This window comes from Rhododendron vialii, chromosome 11a (genome assembly GCF_030253575.1).
Source record: "Rhododendron vialii isolate Sample 1 chromosome 11a, ASM3025357v1".
In the NCBI taxonomy this organism is placed as follows: Eukaryota; Viridiplantae; Streptophyta; class Magnoliopsida; order Ericales; family Ericaceae; genus Rhododendron; species Rhododendron vialii.
Window position 1 is genome coordinate 29,387,349 of NC_080567.1, and position 19,423 is coordinate 29,406,771.

Here is a 19,423-nt window from a genome sequence, read left to right on the forward strand (position 1 = left end):
AACGACTACAGGAATTCAATTCTTCATCCAAAGATATTTGCACAAATAAAGTATATTCATGAAACCAATAGGGACACTGCTTCAAGAATCAAGGGCTTGGAGCCCAAGGACAATCTCTTTATGCCTATCATACTGGGGCAAGAGTTAAGCCTGTACCCTGTGCATCATTTCTATACATATAAAATGAGTACGAAACTGGGTGAACTACTCTAAATATAAGACATTTATAATGATTTTCTTTCTTTTCTGAAGAAGGTTCTAACTCATTATGTTATTATAGGGTTCGAATTATTTGTGCGGGTCCGGGGTGAGACCCAGACAGTAGCGTTGGGAGATATCTTGAGATATGGGTCAGGAGGTGAGCTTGTTTGCCAGCTGATGCATATCCCCTTGTTATGCTGATTTTAGGGCTCATAAAGGAGAGATCATGCGAGTGATGAAAAGATCATTACTAATCTCAAGCCGTTAGAAATTAGAAGACAAGAGAAGATGAAAAGCTTCATAAACAAATAATCAGTCATATATATGGCCAGTTTTGAACATAACACGGAACCCACAAAGAAACCGGGTAGAAAACATAACACGGAACCCACAAAAAAACCACGTCTACGCGGTAGGCAATTAAATTAGTATACATGGCCAACTGATGGTATTTATTCCAATATAGTACAACCACCAAACAGTGAGACCGTAATCCAGCTGCAGCATACAAGGAATCATGAGCACAAACAAGAATAATGGAATGCCACCGGGAAACTCAAAACCACCTATGGCCACATCCAAACAAGTAGGAAACTCCATGCACTGGTATCTTGCAACTATTTCGCCAAAAGAGCGAGGGCAGAATGATCCAGTGCTTGCTAATTCTCAAAAGCTTGCAGGACTGCCTTTTCCTCAAACAGCTACAATGTTGCGTGATCTACGGATATTGGAGGGTTAGAAATTACACAAATCATGAAGACACCTATGGTGTCAGCTATTTCATTTTCAAGAAGTTTTTTTCTTGAGAAAATTACTGTTTGGTAAAGATTTCAGTTAAGGTTAAACCTGGGTTAAGATATAGTTAGTATTACTTACTGGGCTGCTTTGGGTTCAAATATCATTCTGATATTCATTTTGCAATAGAACGAGTTTTCATTTATTTCTCGCTGATAATCATATATACAAACACGTGTGTGTGCGCACTCCTTTGTTTACAAGCTTGTTTTGAAATCAGGCGAGGGGGTTGCCGGAGAAAAGGGAGTCACTTGAGGAATGGCAGAAGGTTGGTAGCCATAGGGAACATCATCAGATTCAGTGAGTTAGGTGGGGAAGCCGTCGAAAGGGTCAGAGTTGTTGGAAGTTGGACAAACACAAGAGGGTCGGAAAAGGGAAAGGAGTCACCAGAGGACGTAGTGGGAAGTGGTGGCCATAGGTGGGGGAAGGTGCCAGAGGGTTTGCCGGAGGTGGTGGCCTGGGGCAATGGGCTTTGTTACAAAGACTCTTCTTAATGTATAAACGACCAATGTTGGACACTCGAGACTTAGATAGGACTAGGGGATTTGACAGATTTGTGTTGACATTTTAGCTTGACATTTGCCTGGGTAGCATTTCTAGTAATTTGAATTTGTCATATGTGTGCATAAAACTGTTAAACTATGCATGAAACATGTTTTTATTACAGTTAACATATTTGAAAAACCAAAGATAGGAAACAAGAACCCTACCATCATTTATGTAAGATTTCAAGAATTTGGAAAACATCTCTCCAGAATTTTGCGTTTTAAAACACGAATTCTTTTCCAATAAAATTCCATAAAATCAAGTTTTGAAATCCAGGAACCAAACAAGTTTTCCGAAATTTCTCTTTAAAACTGCTTCATAATCCACAACAAAACATGGACAATTCAAGGATGAAACATTACCCGAAGATGCATAAGTTCTGAAGGCCTTCTTTGTCCTCTTGATTCTGCCACTGCAATGCTCCCCACCACTCCTGCTCTGCTTCGATACGTTCCAAATATGTCGAGTTACCTTTGTTGAAAGGCAAACTACACAAACTTGGACACCCAAAGATCTCGAGCTTCTCCAAGGATGGCCACTCCAACGACTCAATGGCACAAATGCTACTTAATTTTGCCATGTCAATGAGAATCAGTTCCTTGAGTTTTGGCAGTACTGGTAGATTTCCAACAGCATCGGCTTCTGGAATTATGTCTTCAACTTCATCGCACTTCTCAATTTTCAAATACCGTATTTCACGAAGCTGTTGAATCGCACCGAGAGGAAAAAACTTAACCAGAATTTGACAGCCAGACACAACTAGAGTAGTTAATTTGGTTAGGCTTCCAGGTTGAACCGGTCCCTCCTTCCAAATACTTTTCAACATCGGTAGATTCTTCATGAACAATTGCTCTAAATTTGGTAGCAACTCACTACCGACCATGTCCATGATGGTCTCAATCGCGTCACAACTTTCAATTAGACAACCTTGGATCTTGTTCATGTTTGCGGTTCCAAAATCTGATAGCTGCTTGATGTCCTTGTGGTTAACTAACTCAAATCCCTCGGCTTCTGCAAGGACCTCAAGAATTGGAGTATTGCTGCCAGCACCATTGCAATACTTGACATACTTTTTGTATCTAACAAAGTTGGGATTCTGGAGATATTCTGACTTTTGGCAACCAACGAAAAAACGGAATGGACCAATTCTTTTAACAACTCCCCACAAACTCCTCCTGATATAACTCATAAGAATTGTGGCTTCTGGAACGAGGATACGGACCGTCATTGGAGCAACCTCTATGACATCTACAATCCTATTGGAAATGCAAACCTTCAGTCTCTTGAATTTTCGCAACGTAGCCACTTCTTTTATTGCTTTCTCTACCACCTCATTAGTCCACTGCTGGGGTGATTTCACATCAATGACCAATTCTTCCAATCTAGAAAGTTTTGAAATCATGTCATAGTTGAAACTCACATCTTGAGTGCCATTTCCATTTCCAAAGGATACCCACAAGCGCTTTAAGAAGATCAAAGTCTCAATGTGAGGTGGTATATTAGTGATTCCACTCCCATGAATATCAAGTGATTCAAGATGCACGAGTTCCACAATGTTAGAAGGGAGCTCCACCAATTGTTGGCAATTGTTTAGGTGACGTGATTCCAGTATGAGATAAATCCAAAACTCGGAGATTTATCATATGCACAAAGAATGCTGGAGGGATTATTTCCAGACCTAAATTGTTTTGTAGGAATAGGGTAGAAAGCGTGCTACAGTTGGGGGAATCTGGTAATCGGTCCAACTCATTGTCACCCAAGGAGATCCTATTCTTGTTACTCCAAGATTCCTCATCGGGGGGTTCTCTTAATTCTTTGTTGGTTTCCACTAGATGTTTTGATTCAGGATTATCTTCCGATATGTATAAGGCCACTTGTCGAATGAATTTGTGCATCGTAACATGATAATCACTCTTACCTTCCTCAAGCAATGACACATTCTTTAGGCCAGTCAATATTATATCCCCAATCATGACACGCACTCTTACATCATTGCCATCACCAAGAAGATCTTCTGCCGCCCAACACTCCAACAAAGAATCTACATGGATGTCGCTGTCTTCAGGATATAATGCACCATAAAGAAAACATTTCTTATACCGATCATCACCCAATTCATTATAACAAAATCTCAACAATTCATACATTTCCCTAATGCCTTTGCATTCTTGACTAGGCCACATCCTCCAACTATTCAATCCATCACTCCAAAGGCTTTCAGTGTTTTTCAATTTGAAAGTATTTGCTACTTTTTCAATCAAGAGCGGAAGTCCACTACACTCTCTGCACACTTGCCATGCAAGTGGTCCGATTCTTAAATCTTCAATGAGCTTTTTGCTTCCTAAAACATCTTGAAACATCTTCCATGACTCATCTGGAGACAAATATGCCACCTTAATCGCCTTGTCCACCATTTCGTTATTACAAACATGACGTAGCCTAGTTGTCAATACTATTTTGCTGCCATTGTTGCTAACAGGAATCCCAATTTCATTTAAACTGAGACATTCTTTGACATCATCCAAAAGGAGCAAATATTTCTTTCCCTTCAACTCCGTACGTATTCTTTGGGCAACTTCGTCGGCATTGCTTGTTCCTGCCATTGTCAGTTTCAGCCTTTGTGCAATAGCGCGTAGTAGATGTTCTCTTTTTAGATTTTCCTTGCTCCCCTCTTTTGATACCGTGAGCCAGATGACTATGTCAAACATTGTGGCAACTTGATCATGGTTATTCAAGTTGAGCATGACGGTAGTTTTCCCAATCCCCACTGTCCCATAGATACCAATACCCTTAACTTTGTATCTTTTCAGCCAACCCAATATCTTCTCTAGTGGCTTTCGAAGTGTTTCAAATTTCCTGATTTCTGGTCCCTCCCTCTTTATGACAGGTTCTGGTGCGCGGTCGACCAACATTTTATCTCTGATTTCATTGCTCTCTTGCCAAAGATAGGTTACTTTCTCGTGCATCTTTTTCATTTCTTCCATGAAATCCGGACATGGAGAAGAAAACCAAAAAGATACATCTTCTTTGCTTTCTTTGTTATATTCGGCGATTATATCTTTCACTTGACCATCAATCTCCATCACCCTGCGCCTCCATTCCACATAAGTTCTAGATGGCACCTTCGCCTTATTTTTCTCGACTTCAGTCTCAAAATCCTTCCTAACAGAACCTAAAACTTGTACTGCTTCATTTAAAGCATCACGAATTTCCTCCACATTGTCCGAAAGTGTTACTCTGAGAGGTTGCCAAAATACCTGTGTAGCTTGGGAAACAGCCTGCACTACTCCTGCTGTTGCCCCCACTACACCGGTAACTGCTCCTATTGTAGCCATCAAGATACTAAGAACCTGTGGCGGAAGAAGACCTAGAAGAATTGAATTTAGACAAAGCATTAGCAAGAATGGACTAATTGTAGTATTGTACAAATTACTATCTTTACCTCATGCTCAAGTAAAACATCTCTTTTTATTTGGTAAATTAATTCATGGAAAACCAAAATCCAATTACAGGTTTGAAAGGGCATCCCGCAGAAAAGAAACAACCAAAAGACAAGCAACCGGTAAACAGAAACAATGACCAAAAAGCACCAAGCTACCAGCTGGGCCTAAAAAAAAATATCATCTTCAAAAGGGCAAAGAAAAAAAAAACAATCACAAAGGAGCAAACATAATAGGGGAAATGTGTCATCCCAGAAACAACAACTTCTTGTCCTTTCTTGATGATCCTCCAAGAACTTATTCATGACCTCAAGTAATTTTCTATCTTAGGAAGCACATAGCCAATCTCAAGACGCTTATGTCGGCAAATTCCCCCCCTTCTTTTTTTTCCATAACCGACAGCTATATAGAATTTAAAAGTAGTTTGGTGCAAGCCTCACCGATTCGCCCATGTTTGGCCCACTCTTGTCAAATATTCTGTTACAGTTTACAGACAACGCAATGCGTTTGTTATCACAATTGAAAGATGCAATAAAGGGGGAGGCTAGAAATTTGAATAGGACAATTCTTCAACAACAACAACAACAGAAGACATGTAGTCCCCAATCATTGGGGGTATGGGCGGGGGAAGATTGGAGATAGACATAACTTTTGACAATATGCACAAAGTGGCTGCTCTCAAAATACCATTAAAACAGTGGCCCCCTATGCCTGTTTTGCAGCGAAATCATGCCCTCAATCAAAGACAAATGGCATCAAAGAGGGCAGCCGACCTAATTCTTACTTTTTAAAAATTACTCCCAACTCTATCTTATTAACCTGTATTGATTTTGTATTGAAAGTTTAACAAAACGTGTGCACTAAAGGTGTCTCGTGAAATAAATTATTTCTAATTATTTAGCAATGGTTTGTCTATCGTTTTACACTTGAATGAGGGTTATTTGCTCAGTTGTTTGTTCTCTTGCTGAGCTATCGGTTGGACTTAGTGTGATTATGGGTTTATGCCCTGTTTGATGTAATTCTATTAGTTACATTCTTCTCCCACTTTTAACTATAATATAAAAAAGATGTTGATTCATTCATCAGTGTGTGAACATGAGGGCATAGTACAACGAGATGAAGCACAAGATTTTCAAGTTGCTACTTGCTTCGATCCCTTCAATCCACTAAAACAACAGAGCTAGGGCCACCCAAAAGCAACACGAGCCACCCGAAAGCAATACAATAATACTTCTATGGCTTTTCATTGGATCATCGAAACCATGACGCCCAATCACAAAGCCTTTACTACCTCAAAACCCTGTAAATCTAGACATTGGACTTAAAGAATGAGAGCGTTTGCTGCACCCGTCCTGCATTAATCGTTATAGCTTATGCAAATATCATCATGGAAAGTGTAGAAACTTATATCCATCTCAAAACCAATTGACAATGAGTAGAGAGGTCCCATATGTTATTAAGTGATCACTCATTCCACTCCCAAGCAATGTGGGATTCATTTCATTAACATCCCCCCTCACGTGCAGCCGCGTTTGAGGTCTGTCACGTGTGGCCACTTTTTGGGTCCGATCATCGTGCAGCCTTTTTCGCTGGTCTGTCATCGCGGGGTGTGGATTGTGAATTTTATAAAATGTAGGGTGCCACAGGCCCCGCTTTGATACTATGTGGAGAGGTCCTAAATATTATTAAGTGATCACCTATTGTTACGGAAATAGAGTCTCACATTGCTTGGGAGTGGAATGGGTGATCACTTAATAACATTTGAGACCTCTTCACTCATTGCCAATTGGTTTTGATATGGACAAAAAATTTCTACATGGTATCAGAGCGGGGCCCGTTCCACCCCACATTTTAATAAAAATTACAATACACACCCCTCGATGACAAACAAGCAAAAAGGCTTCGCGATGATAGGACCCCAAAAGTGGTCACACGAGACAAACCTCAAAAGCGGCTGCACATGATGGGGGATGTTAAGGAAATAGAGTCTCATATTTCTTGAGAGTGGAATGGGTTATCACTTAATAACATTTGGGATCTCTCCACTCATTGCCAATTGATTTTGATATGGACATAAAGTTTCTGCAGAAAGTACGAAAAAATCTATCAGTTGCAAGATTCTAAACTGCCATCAGCATACACGTTTGTGGGCTGATTTGCAAACTTTGATTCTCGTATGTACATATGTGCATGCATACTCATGATCTACTAGTATATTGGAGATGATTTAAATAGAAATCCCCTTTTTCCAGTAAATGATTAATCATAAATCTATTGCTACCCATGTATTGCCCGTAGTATACTCATGATATCTAAGTTACCTTTTCAGTAAATGAGTAATGAGAAATCTTGTGCTACCTTCTAATTGTGATGAGTAATATTTTCTTTTTTGGGAGTGACTGCCAAAGAATGAGGTGAAGTCAGGTCCCTATGCCTAGATTTTCCCCTCTCTCCATATCCTCCTTCATCTCTAATTTTCCGCAGCAGCCACAGTGCTACTCGCTGGATTTCCCATTGTCATCCATAATCTAATTCCCCCGGAAACACAGGGGGATGCAAGGGGGGAGGACGGAGCCACAAAGGCACTACAAAATATAGTGCGCCTCGAGATGCTCCCCGAGATCTTATCATCGTGATGTCAACCATTCAGTTTATAGAGTCTGTTGAGTAGATTATTCATGAAATAAATTAAACTGATCAGACATCATTAGCTCGTTGGTCGGCCAACATTCATTATACAAAAATGAATGGTAAAATAGGAATTGTACGACAAATCTATCTTGATTATGCGGTTACTAAAGTCCGATTAATTTGATTATTAGTACAACTATAGTGTTCAACAAGCTCTACAAATGAACGGTTCATATCATAATGATAATATCTCAGTGAAGCGAACCAAGGCGCTATACAACCCGTAGTGCACTAGCATAGTACATGGACCCCTTGTCCCAAAACGGACACTCCAAATTCAGCACAATCCCACTTTTTTAACGTAATCTTTTGGTATTACACTTGCATATTCGGCCCCTTCAAGATCTTGATAATTTTATTTCAATGTAACTTTTTGGTATTACACTTGAGTATTCGGCCCTGCATGATTGGATTTTTTTTTTTTTTTTAAATTCTTTTACCACCGCAGTCCAAACTCTAAATTCTTTTAAATTTGACTCCCTGTTTGTGAAATTCCTGTGTACGGAACTACCCTGAACAATTGACAAATCATACCCCAATCCACCCTTACCATTTCACCCCCATCCCAATCTAAGTTCCAATTCTAAATGATCCCAGCAACATATTGGTATACATTTACAGTACTCAATCCTATATATAACTGTTCAAACAACGCATACGTACACACGAGAGAGAGAGAGAGAGAGAGAGAGAGAGAGAGAGAGAGAGAGAGAGAGAGAGAGAGAGAATTTTTACCTGGAGAATCATAGACGGAGATGTATAGAAACCATCAAGAGCACATTATTAAAGCTGAAAAATCCAGAAATGGAAGATTATCGCTCCAGTCTGGAGGTAGCAAAGTAAATGATAAAGTTGAAGAAAGACCGACAAAGACTTTGGAGAGAGAATGAGTGGTCCGAAATGGAACACACCTCAGAACGGTAAAGTCTACGTAGACTGATAATATTGACATTGGATCTTGCCCGAGTAATCACGGACGGGGTTTTAGAGCAGAGGCTTCAAGTTCCAGTTCCGAGGCACAGATCCAGAATTGGGAACAAGTATTTATTTTTTAAAAAATAATTTTAAACTTAAAAATTATATATTTATGTAAATAATTTTTCTACAATATAGATCTTATTTAATAAATCTTATTGAGATCTTTTAAACGATAAATTTAATTTTTTATTTACATTATTTTTGAATTTAAAAATGTGAAATAAACTATTTATTTTTTAAGAAGGTATCTAAAACGGAACCTAATAAAGTTTATTGATTTATGGTTTAACGAGACTTCCTCACCTCTCCCTCATAGAAGGTGAGGAATCAATTCCCGTCACGAGCGTAAATATTTGGAATGGTAGTTAATAACCTTTGAATTTGTCTCTTTCGCGTGCCGCTTAACACTTTCCCATTTCTTTACGAAAACTAGATATCTATCTAATGAAACCGATCATGTGTGTTGATATAACAATTTGTTGGTGGTGGTAAACTCTTCGCAGGGATGTTCGCGCAAAAAAATATGGGCGCCGCTATTCGCAATCCTTTATTTTCTCCCATAGTCCACTACATTTCGGTAAATGGTTGTTGAAAATCATAAATAACATTTCGGTAAATTGCTGTTGAAAACAAGATTATATTTCGGTAACTAAATGTCGAAAATATGTTCAACTTTCGGTAAACAACTGCCGAACATACATTTTCGGTAAATATCTGTTGAAAAAAATATTATATTTCGGTAATTGGATGCTGAAAATATATCTCAATTTCGGTAACTAACTGTCGAGTATAATTAGAAATTTTTAACGGGTTATGGGAGAAAATAGATGGCTGCGAATAGCGGCGCCCAAAAATATGGGCGCTGCTATTCGCAGCCCTCTATTTACTCCCATAGCCTGTTAAAAATTTTCAATTATACTCGACAGTTAGTTACCGAAATTGAGATATATTTTCAGCGTCCAATTACCGAAATATAATATTTTTTTCAACAGATGTTTACCGAAAGTGCATGTTCGAAAGTTGAACATATTTTCGACATGTAGTTACCGAAATATAATCTTGTTTTCAACAGCAATTTACCGAAATGTTATTTATGATTTTCAACAATCATTTACCGAAATTTAGTGGGCTACGGGAGTAAATAGAGGGCTGCGAATAGCGGCGCCCAAAAATATGCACGGATGAGTAGGAAATTATATCGAGTGTAAATTTCACGAAGCCCCCTGAGGTTTGCATTATGTACATATATCGCCTTCACCTATGAGAAATTACTATCCCGGCCTTGAGATTTGTATTTCAATTTTACTTAACCCTATTCCATTACCTGACCATTAATTTTATTAACATACAGTATTTAAATTGCATAAGCCCAAAATTTTAAAAAAATACTTATTTATCTCCCAATAATCTTACATTGTTGGTTTTAAAAAAAGTCGTATATCACTGTAGTCATTTATTAATCCTTCTTCGCGTGCTTAATACTAGTCATTATATTACCTACTAAATTTGGAGTTATTTATCAAAATATATTAATTAGCATAAACATATATTCGTGTTTTGGCCATGTACATTTACATTTGAAGTTTTTCTGAAGCATGTTTGTTTTTTTTACCCCCAGCGAAACACATTTGTGTATAAATGTGATAACTTTATCATAAAATTTAATTGAAGAAAAATTTAGAGTATTTTCAGCTCACCGGTTCACTTATAGTGTAAAATAAATTGCATGTACCATTATTTACTCATAAATTTGGTTATATCAGTGTCCATAACTTATTACTAGTATTAGCATAAACAAAATTTCTTTAAAATGAAAACTCAAGTATTGTGTTGAGCCTTTCCAACAGTACTTTGAAGGGTGAGAAAGAGATAGATAAGAAAGGAGACCCTTCTATAACCAAATCTCACCATTGTTTGGTGAGATTGGATGAGATAAGGGAAGGGCCAATCAAAATAATTTTTATTTTTATTTTTTTCTCTATTTCTCACCAAAATGCTCGATCCAAATGAGAAATTTCACAAGAAATCAAAACCATTTTCTTTATTTTCTCATGAAACTCCTCCATCCAAAAGGGGCTGTTAGGTTGAGTTTCGCTAAAGTTTTTGGACTTTTTCTTATTTTGTCTCTATTCAATTTTTTTCACATTTCTTATAATTAGTTTTGCGCCTAAATTTTGTAATTTCTGATTCGTCTCGTTAAGACGAATTGTAAATATAAGAAATTATGACTTTTATTAAAATATTTTCTGAAATATCCAACATTTTTTTGGGCAAAAGTTATAATTTTTTACTTTTTTATTTTGTCTTGATGAGAAGAATCGGCAAACAATAAAAGTTAGCCTTAAAACTAACGGATGTGAATTTTTTTTGAATAAAGATAAACTAAGAAAAAAAAAAGTAAAAAAATCCCTTAGCGAATAGCTTTAGGGCGCTGCTATTTGCAGTCCTCTATTTACTCCCATAGCCCGTTAAAAAATTTCAATTATACTCGACAGTTAGTTACCGAAATTGAGATATATTTTCAGCATCCAATTACCGAAATATAATATTTTTTTCAACAGATGTTTACCGAAAATGCATGTTCGGCAGTTGTTTACCGAAAGTTGAACATATTTTCGACATGTAGTTACCGAAATATAATCTTATTTTCAACAGCAATTTACCAAAATGTTATTTATGATTTTCAACAACCATTTAGCGAAATATAATGGCTACGAAAGAAAATAAAGGGTTTCGAATAGCGGCGCCCTAGCTTTAAATTCATGTTCGTAATTGTGTTCTGAGCGGTTCCATGTGAGTGGACCCATATCGAACAGCGAGTTGTGTTCCAAAATTGCGGAGCATTGGTCCAAATTCTACAGCGTGGGTGCAACATATACAGTCGCGTTCAATGGCGTTAGGTATGGCATAGAACCGATTTTCTGACCGGATGAAGGGGAAGAAGATGCCAAGATGGGTCAGTGCAGACTAGTAATTTTCATTTCTACAAAAACCAATTTGTTCTTCCGTACCTGACTCTTTCTCCTCGATTCCCTCGTTTTCCGTCCTGGGTTTCCTTTCCAACCCTTTTGAGAAATTAGTAGTAATAGTTGAAGAAGGAAGAGAAAATGAATTGCTTCTTTCCTTTCAAGGAAAAACCCGAATCCCGGAAAGCGAAATCCTCCGAGGAAGTTGTCATAGCCAAGGAGCACAATTTGAGAGTGTTCTCTTACTCAGAGCTCAAAACTGCAACTGATAATTTCAATAGCTCGCTAAAAGTCGGGGAAGGTGGATTTGGCAGTGTATATAAGGCTACGATTAGGCATCCAAAGGGGAAGGAGGGTGTCCCAACAGCGGTTGCAATTAAAAGGTTTACTGGCGAGCTGGTAATTTCGAGTACATTTTTTTTTTCTAGTTTCTTATTTGGTTCAAAATTCTTGGATAATTTTGATTTACGCGTTGATTGTTTTTCTAATTTTTGTTTGCGGTAATTTGAATTGTATAGCATCATATTACTTGCTGCTATTAGGGGTGGGAATTGCCGACACGACTCGTTAATGCGACAACAACGACCCAACACGCAGTTAGAGGGTTTGGATCAGCTACTTTTTGGCAGGAGTATAAATATGACACAACACGTATATTGATTGTGAATGTATACGGGTTGGACTCACGTAACTCGATAAGGACACAGATAACCGTTTAACTTTCCATGTCGTTAACTAGGAATGGCATGACTTGAACACGATACGACATGGCACAATGTGGCGGCGCCAATTATATGCCTATGATTTTGCTATTGTTGGCTAAAGTTCTTGTTGATTATTTTTTTCGTGTAATTGTGATGGTTTGAAAGCATGCTAATTTTTGTTATGGATTAACAGGTTGTCCATGTATACCATTGTTACATGTGCGATTTTATGTATGTCTTTTACACATTTTTAACTAAAGGACTTGACAGTGTCAACCGGAAGTCCGGAACACGACACAGTTTTAAGCAGGTTGGGATGGTGTCGACTGTCGATATACATGATGACTCTTTTAAGTTAACAACTGTTTTGACACAAACCCCAAATTGACATGACACAACAGGATGCCCTCTCCTAGGCCTTGCACTTATCCATTTTTTGCTTTAGTTATTGTGGGAATTCTATGGTGCACGCCTTTTTTAGTGTGGACCATAGGTTGTTTATCCGTAAGAGGTGGTCAGTGGTCACGGGTTCGAGTCGCAAATACACACCCTTCGCTTGCCAGGTAAGGCTGCGTCCATCCAACCAGACCAACCCTTCTTCAGGCCTTGCAGTAGCTTGAGCATCATACACAGGATAACCCTCTTAGTGGTGGTGTTATGAGTTGAAGTATTGCGAGGTCACCTAAATGTCAAATAAAAGTAGTTTTGAATCAAGGGGTGTTGGGTTGCAACTAAGAGTGGTATTCAGTTATGGCTCACAATGGTGTTGGATATGAAATTATGACTGAAGTGGTCTTAGTTATGCTCAAACTGGTATTCGTAATGCACAAAAGCATCAGTTCCAAGTTCATTTGTTTGGCAGATCCAAAAAAAAAAAAAGTTCATTTGTTTGAGATCCAACAGCTTAAAGTTGGGGTGCATGAAGTATGCATTTTTTAGGGGTCGTGCAATGAAGTTGGACCCTAGTAATTTGAATACCATTTTTAGTCCTTCAGTTGGAGCATTTGACGAGAAATTTATCTCAGGAAGCACATTTAAGGGTGGAAAGATCAAATCATTCATTTTGTTTGATAAATTTATGTTGCAATGCAGTTATATAGTTTTGGCATCTTAGTGGCTACATGTTTTTTGAAGCTTTGGAAGTAGTGGGGTGAATTGCATATTAAGTGATGCAGTGTATGTATCAGGATTCAGGAACTTCTAGAACCCAGGGAATGATGACATCGGTATTCCTATAAGTTTTTGATTCGTTGAAGATCCTTATTTACACTCATAATTGATTAGTGAATTCCCTCTCCATAGTCCTCATTTTGTTGTTTGGAAATTATTATTAAGTTCACCAAAACTGTGTTTTATATCTAGTTTGATTTTCTTCGGATGTAGGGTTCTAGAGAATGGCTGACTGAAGTTCAACTTCTTGGCGTTGTTGATCACCCTAACCTAGTGAAACTCCTGGGATACTGTTCTGTAGTTGGGAAAAGAGCGGTACACCGCCTATTCGTATATGAATACATGCCCAATGGGAGCTTAGATTATCATCTTTTCAACAAGGCTTCGACAACTCTGCCTTGGACGTCAAGATTAGAAATTATTCTCGGTGCTGCTCAAGGATTGGCTTATCTGCATGAGGGACTGGAAATTCAGGTCAGTTTATGTTATCAGTAGACATTAGTGATGATATTTTACGGATTCTTTGAGTGTTTAAGTCCAAATAATCTAACCTTCATGAGCCATCATTCTAACTAGCTATTAAGAGGGATGTGAACTTTTGTTCATAATCCAGACCCTGTAATTCAGCTCAGAGAATTGTACTGAACATAGTAATAGGCGCTGCTGAAAAGCACCAATTAGTAGACATTGATGTTACCACTTACCAGATGTGTACATGCACTGGCCAATGTTTGATAATCCTAGTTAGCCCTTTATAGTTTTGCTTTCTTGATAGCAAGATGCTACTGTATGAGTAGTTGAAGTAGTTTTCCTTGTGTTAATCTTGAAGGTGATATATCGGGACTTCAAACCTTCAAATGTGCTCTTGGACGAATACTTCAAGCCAAAGCTTTCTGACTGTGGACTCGCTAAGAAAGGCCCTACTGATGACTGTGATCATGTCTCTACAAGTGTAAGTAGATTGTGTGCAAATGAGACCATAGAAAATGTCATGCATTTGTACTTAGCATAACAGGTCAACCTATTTTATTTACTCCTGTATTACGCTATGAACTTAGTATTTGAAAATCTTAGACAAGATCTTTATTTAATAGATTGCTTTGCTTTCGTAGTTGTATCGAATTTAGCTTGTCTTGGAGTTTTACGAAGTATCCTTCATCTACTTCTTACAACTTGTAGAGCCTATAGAAATGCTCTACGGGGATGTTTTAATTAGTCAGTGGGATGTATTGAATATTGCTTATAGTTTTGGTATGGAGATGTCATTACTTGGAGAGATCTTCGTCCCACGTCAGTTTAACAGAGCAAACATTTTCACACAGATCACCATCCAATAGTCATCACCAGATCATTACATTGATCATTAGCTCATCACTTCCACAAAGTTGGTCCACCATCATCATGGTCTATACCAGAGCCTGCAGCTACAGATTTGTGTACATCAGATGGGAACCGCCTTAATTTTCATAGATCCACAGTTACCACACAACTCCACAACAACCGCTGCAATGCCATAAACTGCAGTACAAAAGCTTCATGAGCTTCCACAACAAACAGCGGAGAAGCAATAGCCTCCTGATCGTCAGCCACTGCCATCAGCGACAACTCATCTCTGCCGTCCTATGGAAAAATAGATAAAAGTATAAAAATTGATCTCAAGCCACATTTGTGCACCCTTGACTTTCTCTTGCATTTTGTTGACCATAGACACCCAGCCGCCCCAAAAATAAAATAAAGTCAATAAATGGATAATCATGAAGTTCGCTAATTGGATCTAGCTGGTCGAAGTTGAGGTCTTCTCAGCCAGGGAGAAGCGATGGGGTACAAGAAAGATTAGATGAGGACTTGTGTATTCACTAGATTTTGGTTTTTTGGGTACTTTTATAATATTCTATCTTGTTTTAGGACTTTAGGAATAATGTTTGTACAATCTTTGGCCTTAAAGGACTCTACAGGAGATGTTTTACTTAGTTGATGGAATGAACAAAGGTTATTGTTTCTTTCGAATTGGTGTGGGTTCTCTTTCTCATTCTTGTGGATTCCTAGGGGTTCTATTCTCTGTTCTACATCTTTTTTGCTTCCCATAATCTTCTTGATATTCATGATTGAAAAGCAAAATCTCGCATGATGATTTGTGTAGATGCATTATTGTTGTAGTTCAGTTGAGAACTTTTTGCTATTGACCCCCTTATTTTTTTGATGTCAGGTGACTGGGACGATTGGATATATTGCCCCAGAATACATCTCCACGGGTCACCTCTCAGTCAAGTGCGATGTATATAGTTTTGGTGTCGTGCTTTACGAGATTCTAGCAGGGAGGCGGGCACTGGATAGAAACCTGCCACTGGACCAGTTGCTTCTAGAATGGGTGAAACTGCACCCGGCTGACAGTAAGGGATTTAGCACGATCATTGATGCACGTCTGGAAAATCAATACTCTCTCAGTGCAGCTCGCAAGATTGCCAAGTTGGCAGATACCTGCTTGAACAAGTATCCAAAGTATCGTCCTAGAATGAGTCAGGTGGTGATGATCTTGAAGCAGGTGATGGAGGAGTCAGGAGAGGAAAGTTTTTCTGAGAAAAGGAGGTCTGAGTCATCTGCTTCTTCTAACTTGGTTGCCCTAAATAAGCACTCAGATCAAATGGGAGACATTGACACTTCAAGAAGGATGAAAGGTACACTTACCTCAACCTAGAGATACACACAGTTAGGGTTATAAATGAAGAATTTTATGAACCTGAAGGCATTGTTTGCATCTTAAATTTATGGAGGGAACGGAAGAAAAGAGGCTTGTGAAGCTAATTTTTTCCCGCCCCCCACCCCCCCCCCCCCCCCCCCCCCCTTCTTAGATTCTTCTGCACATCCAAAATGAAAACATAGCCATCAGATGATTTTTTTATAAAAAGGCCCCGTTTCCGCTGAACTAAAAGTTGTAGACTACTCGTACAACTTTTTTGGTCTTGTTCTTGTTCATTTTTTTTTTTTGCGTTGTTAGTTTTGCACCAAACTTTTATGTTTTATTGGTCCGTCTCGACAAGAGGAATCGGAAAGGTAAAAAATTATGACTTTTACCCAATTTTTTAAGGAAATATCCAAGAAAAAGCTCAAAAAGCTGACTTTTTGTGGCTGGCACTTTTTTTTGAAATCTTTTACAGGTACAAGTGTTTGAACATCAGATATTTATGTTGTGGGCCTTGTATTTGTTTCGAGTATTGACTAGAGTCTCAAAAGCCACATGTCCGTTTTCGTTTTCTTATTTATTGTGAGTGTTTATAGTGGCTACATGAAAAGTTTACAGACCGGATCTAATGCGCAGGATGGTCTGCTCTCAGAGGGGGCTTCTTATATAGTCGTGGTAAATCAATCGTGAAACCGGAAATTGTTACTAAAAGAACTTGATGTGCATATACGACTAACTTTGTGTTCATGGCCCACTTCAAATCCCGTTACTTTGTCCCTTTTGGACCTCAATGGATTGATCCATATACCCAGCCGCGTACTTCGTTCCATTTTTTGTCCATTTAACAATTTGAACAATCATGCTTTTAAGAAGAGCAACAAATAATATATTTTTGCGAGTAAATGTCAGTATTATTTTCGTGAAACATAAAATCTTGACCCTATAGTAGGTTCTACTGCTTGCAGTAAAACATGTGATCTCTGTACGCTCCACCATGTGCAGAGACTGGATTTACTCAGTAACAATAAAATCATGGTTATCTGCAGATTGCCTCTCACACAATGATTATATATTTTTATGTTTTCAGGCTTCCTAAAACCTGATGAACAGAATTTATACGCACCAGATCCAAAGTCGAGGGGAGAGGAAGATTCGGAACGTTTGCAATTGCAAGTGCATCAATATTCAGATCCCCCAATAGGTACATTTGGCCGTGGGAGTACCAGTGGCAATGCCCCGGAAGAAGGTGTGTTGTCCATGGGGGAATTGATCAACGAAATGGGAGAGGCAGAAGACGAGGGATCGTTGAATGAAGTCACACAGTCATTTTATGAGGAACTCTTGGAGGAGATCTTGTTGGGAAAATTGGAGGAAACTCCTCCAGACCAAAGAGAATTAGAAGAATCGAACTGTCATCTGTTGAAAGTTCCTCCAACAATCTCTCACCATTTTTCTATCCTCTGTGTTTTAGATTTGTCGTCTACTGAGATAAACTCTTTGCCACAATCTATTTCCAGATTAGTAGCACTCCAAAAATTGTTTTTGAGAAGCTGTGAGCTTCTAATGGAACTGCCACCTGAAATTGGAGAACTCGTGAATCTTGAGGTGCTTGATCTTGAAGGGACTGAAATTCTCTGTCTACCAAAGGAGATTGCCAAACTAGTTAATTTGACGTGCTTGAAAGTGTCATTCTATGGCTATGCAAATCAGACAGTAATTCCGAGGAGGGTCTTGTCAAATCTTTCAATCTTGATCGAGTTAATCATTGATGTGACTCCATTTGGAGAATGGTGGGAAGTAGAAGCTATTGTAGATGATCTGTGTAGCTTAAAGGAGTTGAGAACTCTGCAATTGTATTTACCCACTGCTGAACCATTGGAAGAACTCACATTGATATTTCCAGGTTTGGCAAACTTCAGATTTACAGTTGGCCGTCACGAAGAGCACTTCATTTCCCGTTTACCCCACAATGTTGAAGAGGAATTCAATAACCGGGAGAAACTGGATAAAGGCTTGAAGTATTTAAATGGAAATAGCATACCAAATGGAGTTACCGAGGTACTCAAACATGCCAATGCTTTTTTTCTACAGCGCCATTGGACCGCTAAGAGCCTATCAGAGTTTGGGCATAAAAATATGACTCAAGTGAAGTTTTGCTTGGTGATGGAATGTAATGAGTTTCGGTCCATCATCGACTCTGAACAGTTTAATCGAGGAAAATATGATAGGGGTGAGTCTGAAGATTTTGAGTATTTTGATGAAGCAAATGTACTTGGATCACTTGAGAGATTGATTATTCGCTACATGAAGAATATGGAGAGCATTTGGAAAGGGCCGGTTGGGAAAGGGTCTCTGTCCAATCTGAAGTCCTTCGCTTTGCATACATGCCCCAATTTGACTAGCCTTTTCACAATCGACATGCTTATTAATCTCACAAACTTGGAAGAGCTTATAGTTGAAGACTGTCCAAAACTTGACAGCCTCGTGAGTCTCAAAAGTACCGGCTCAAAGCCAGGCCTTTTTCTCCGGAGCTTGAAGAAGATTTCTCTTCTGGAGCTGCCAGAACTGGCCAGCATCTCCGGTAGCCTATGCATTGCTCCGAATTTAGAGAGGATGGTTATCTTTTATTGCCCAAAGCTCGAAAAGCTTTCTACCATGGAAGTTTCGAGTACAGATTTGAAGGTAATTAAAGGAGAGAAGGAGTGGTGGGATGCGTTAAAGTGGTACGAATCGGACCTAAGCACGGAACATGAAGATTATGTGGCTCGTCTTTTTATCCCGTTGAAAAGGGACGGGGATCTGATGGCTCAATTAACAAAAGACTAGACTGCTGTGTATGGTCAGGGTGAAGTTGGAGGCTACCCGACGGTTGTTTTCATTTAGCATTCATGGATTTTTTCCAGCAACAATGTCTGTTGAATCTTTAGTGTCAAACCTTTGGATGGTTGTCTTCATCCACCCAACCCGTACTTGGCGGGTCAAATATTATTTCAACTGAAAGCAATACGCAGTCTCAAAACTTGAAGGGTTTCGGGTTTTGAGCCGGATTAAGGCAGGTTGGGAGGAAAAAGTTTCAATACAACAATTATTCGTAATGCCCTCATACATGATGTGGGTCTCACCCCATGAGAGAGAGGTATTGCAAATGACAGTTGCATTGAAAATTGGCTTGTTTGGGGAGGGTGGCAAATTTTAAGAGAAAAAAAGGAATTCTGAATAAGATAGCCAAAAAAGAGAGAAGATGATTAACAA

General features: G+C 38.7%; 2 protein-coding genes and 1 pseudogene across 4 annotated transcripts in view; 1 reads left to right on the forward strand and 2 right to left on the reverse strand.

Moving 5' to 3' along the window:
- The window catches only part of LOC131306372 (probable disease resistance protein At4g27220), an 86,974-nt gene extending 78,369 nt beyond the window's left edge, over nucleotides 1-8,605 (reverse strand). For both annotated transcript variants that reach the window (XM_058332575.1, XM_058332574.1), the window contains exon 1: nucleotides 8,409-8,605. The gene's annotated coding sequence lies outside the window, so the exon portion shown is untranslated. The remainder of the gene's footprint in view (nucleotides 1-8,408) is intronic.
- Nucleotides 488-4,925, reverse strand: LOC131306380 (probable disease resistance protein At4g27220; annotated as a pseudogene).
- Nucleotides 8,606-11,430: 2,825 nt separating the features above from the next.
- On the forward strand, nucleotides 11,431-19,175 carry LOC131306373 (uncharacterized). Of its 2 annotated transcripts, none has more exons than XM_058332577.1 (5): nucleotides 11,431-12,016; nucleotides 13,705-13,965; nucleotides 14,321-14,443; nucleotides 15,698-16,166; nucleotides 17,259-19,175. In XM_058332577.1, the coding sequence occupies exons 1-5, from the start codon at nucleotides 11,759-11,761 to the stop codon at nucleotides 18,995-18,997; spliced, it is 2,850 nt and encodes a 949-aa protein (XP_058188560.1). In that variant the 5' UTR covers nucleotides 11,431-11,758; the 3' UTR covers nucleotides 18,998-19,175. The 2 variants fall into 2 exon arrangements, with proteins under 2 accessions (XP_058188560.1, XP_058188561.1); XM_058332578.1 differs by lacking the exon at nucleotides 11,431-12,016 and adding an exon at nucleotides 13,450-13,547.
- The last annotated feature ends 248 nt before the right edge of the window (nucleotides 19,176-19,423 follow it).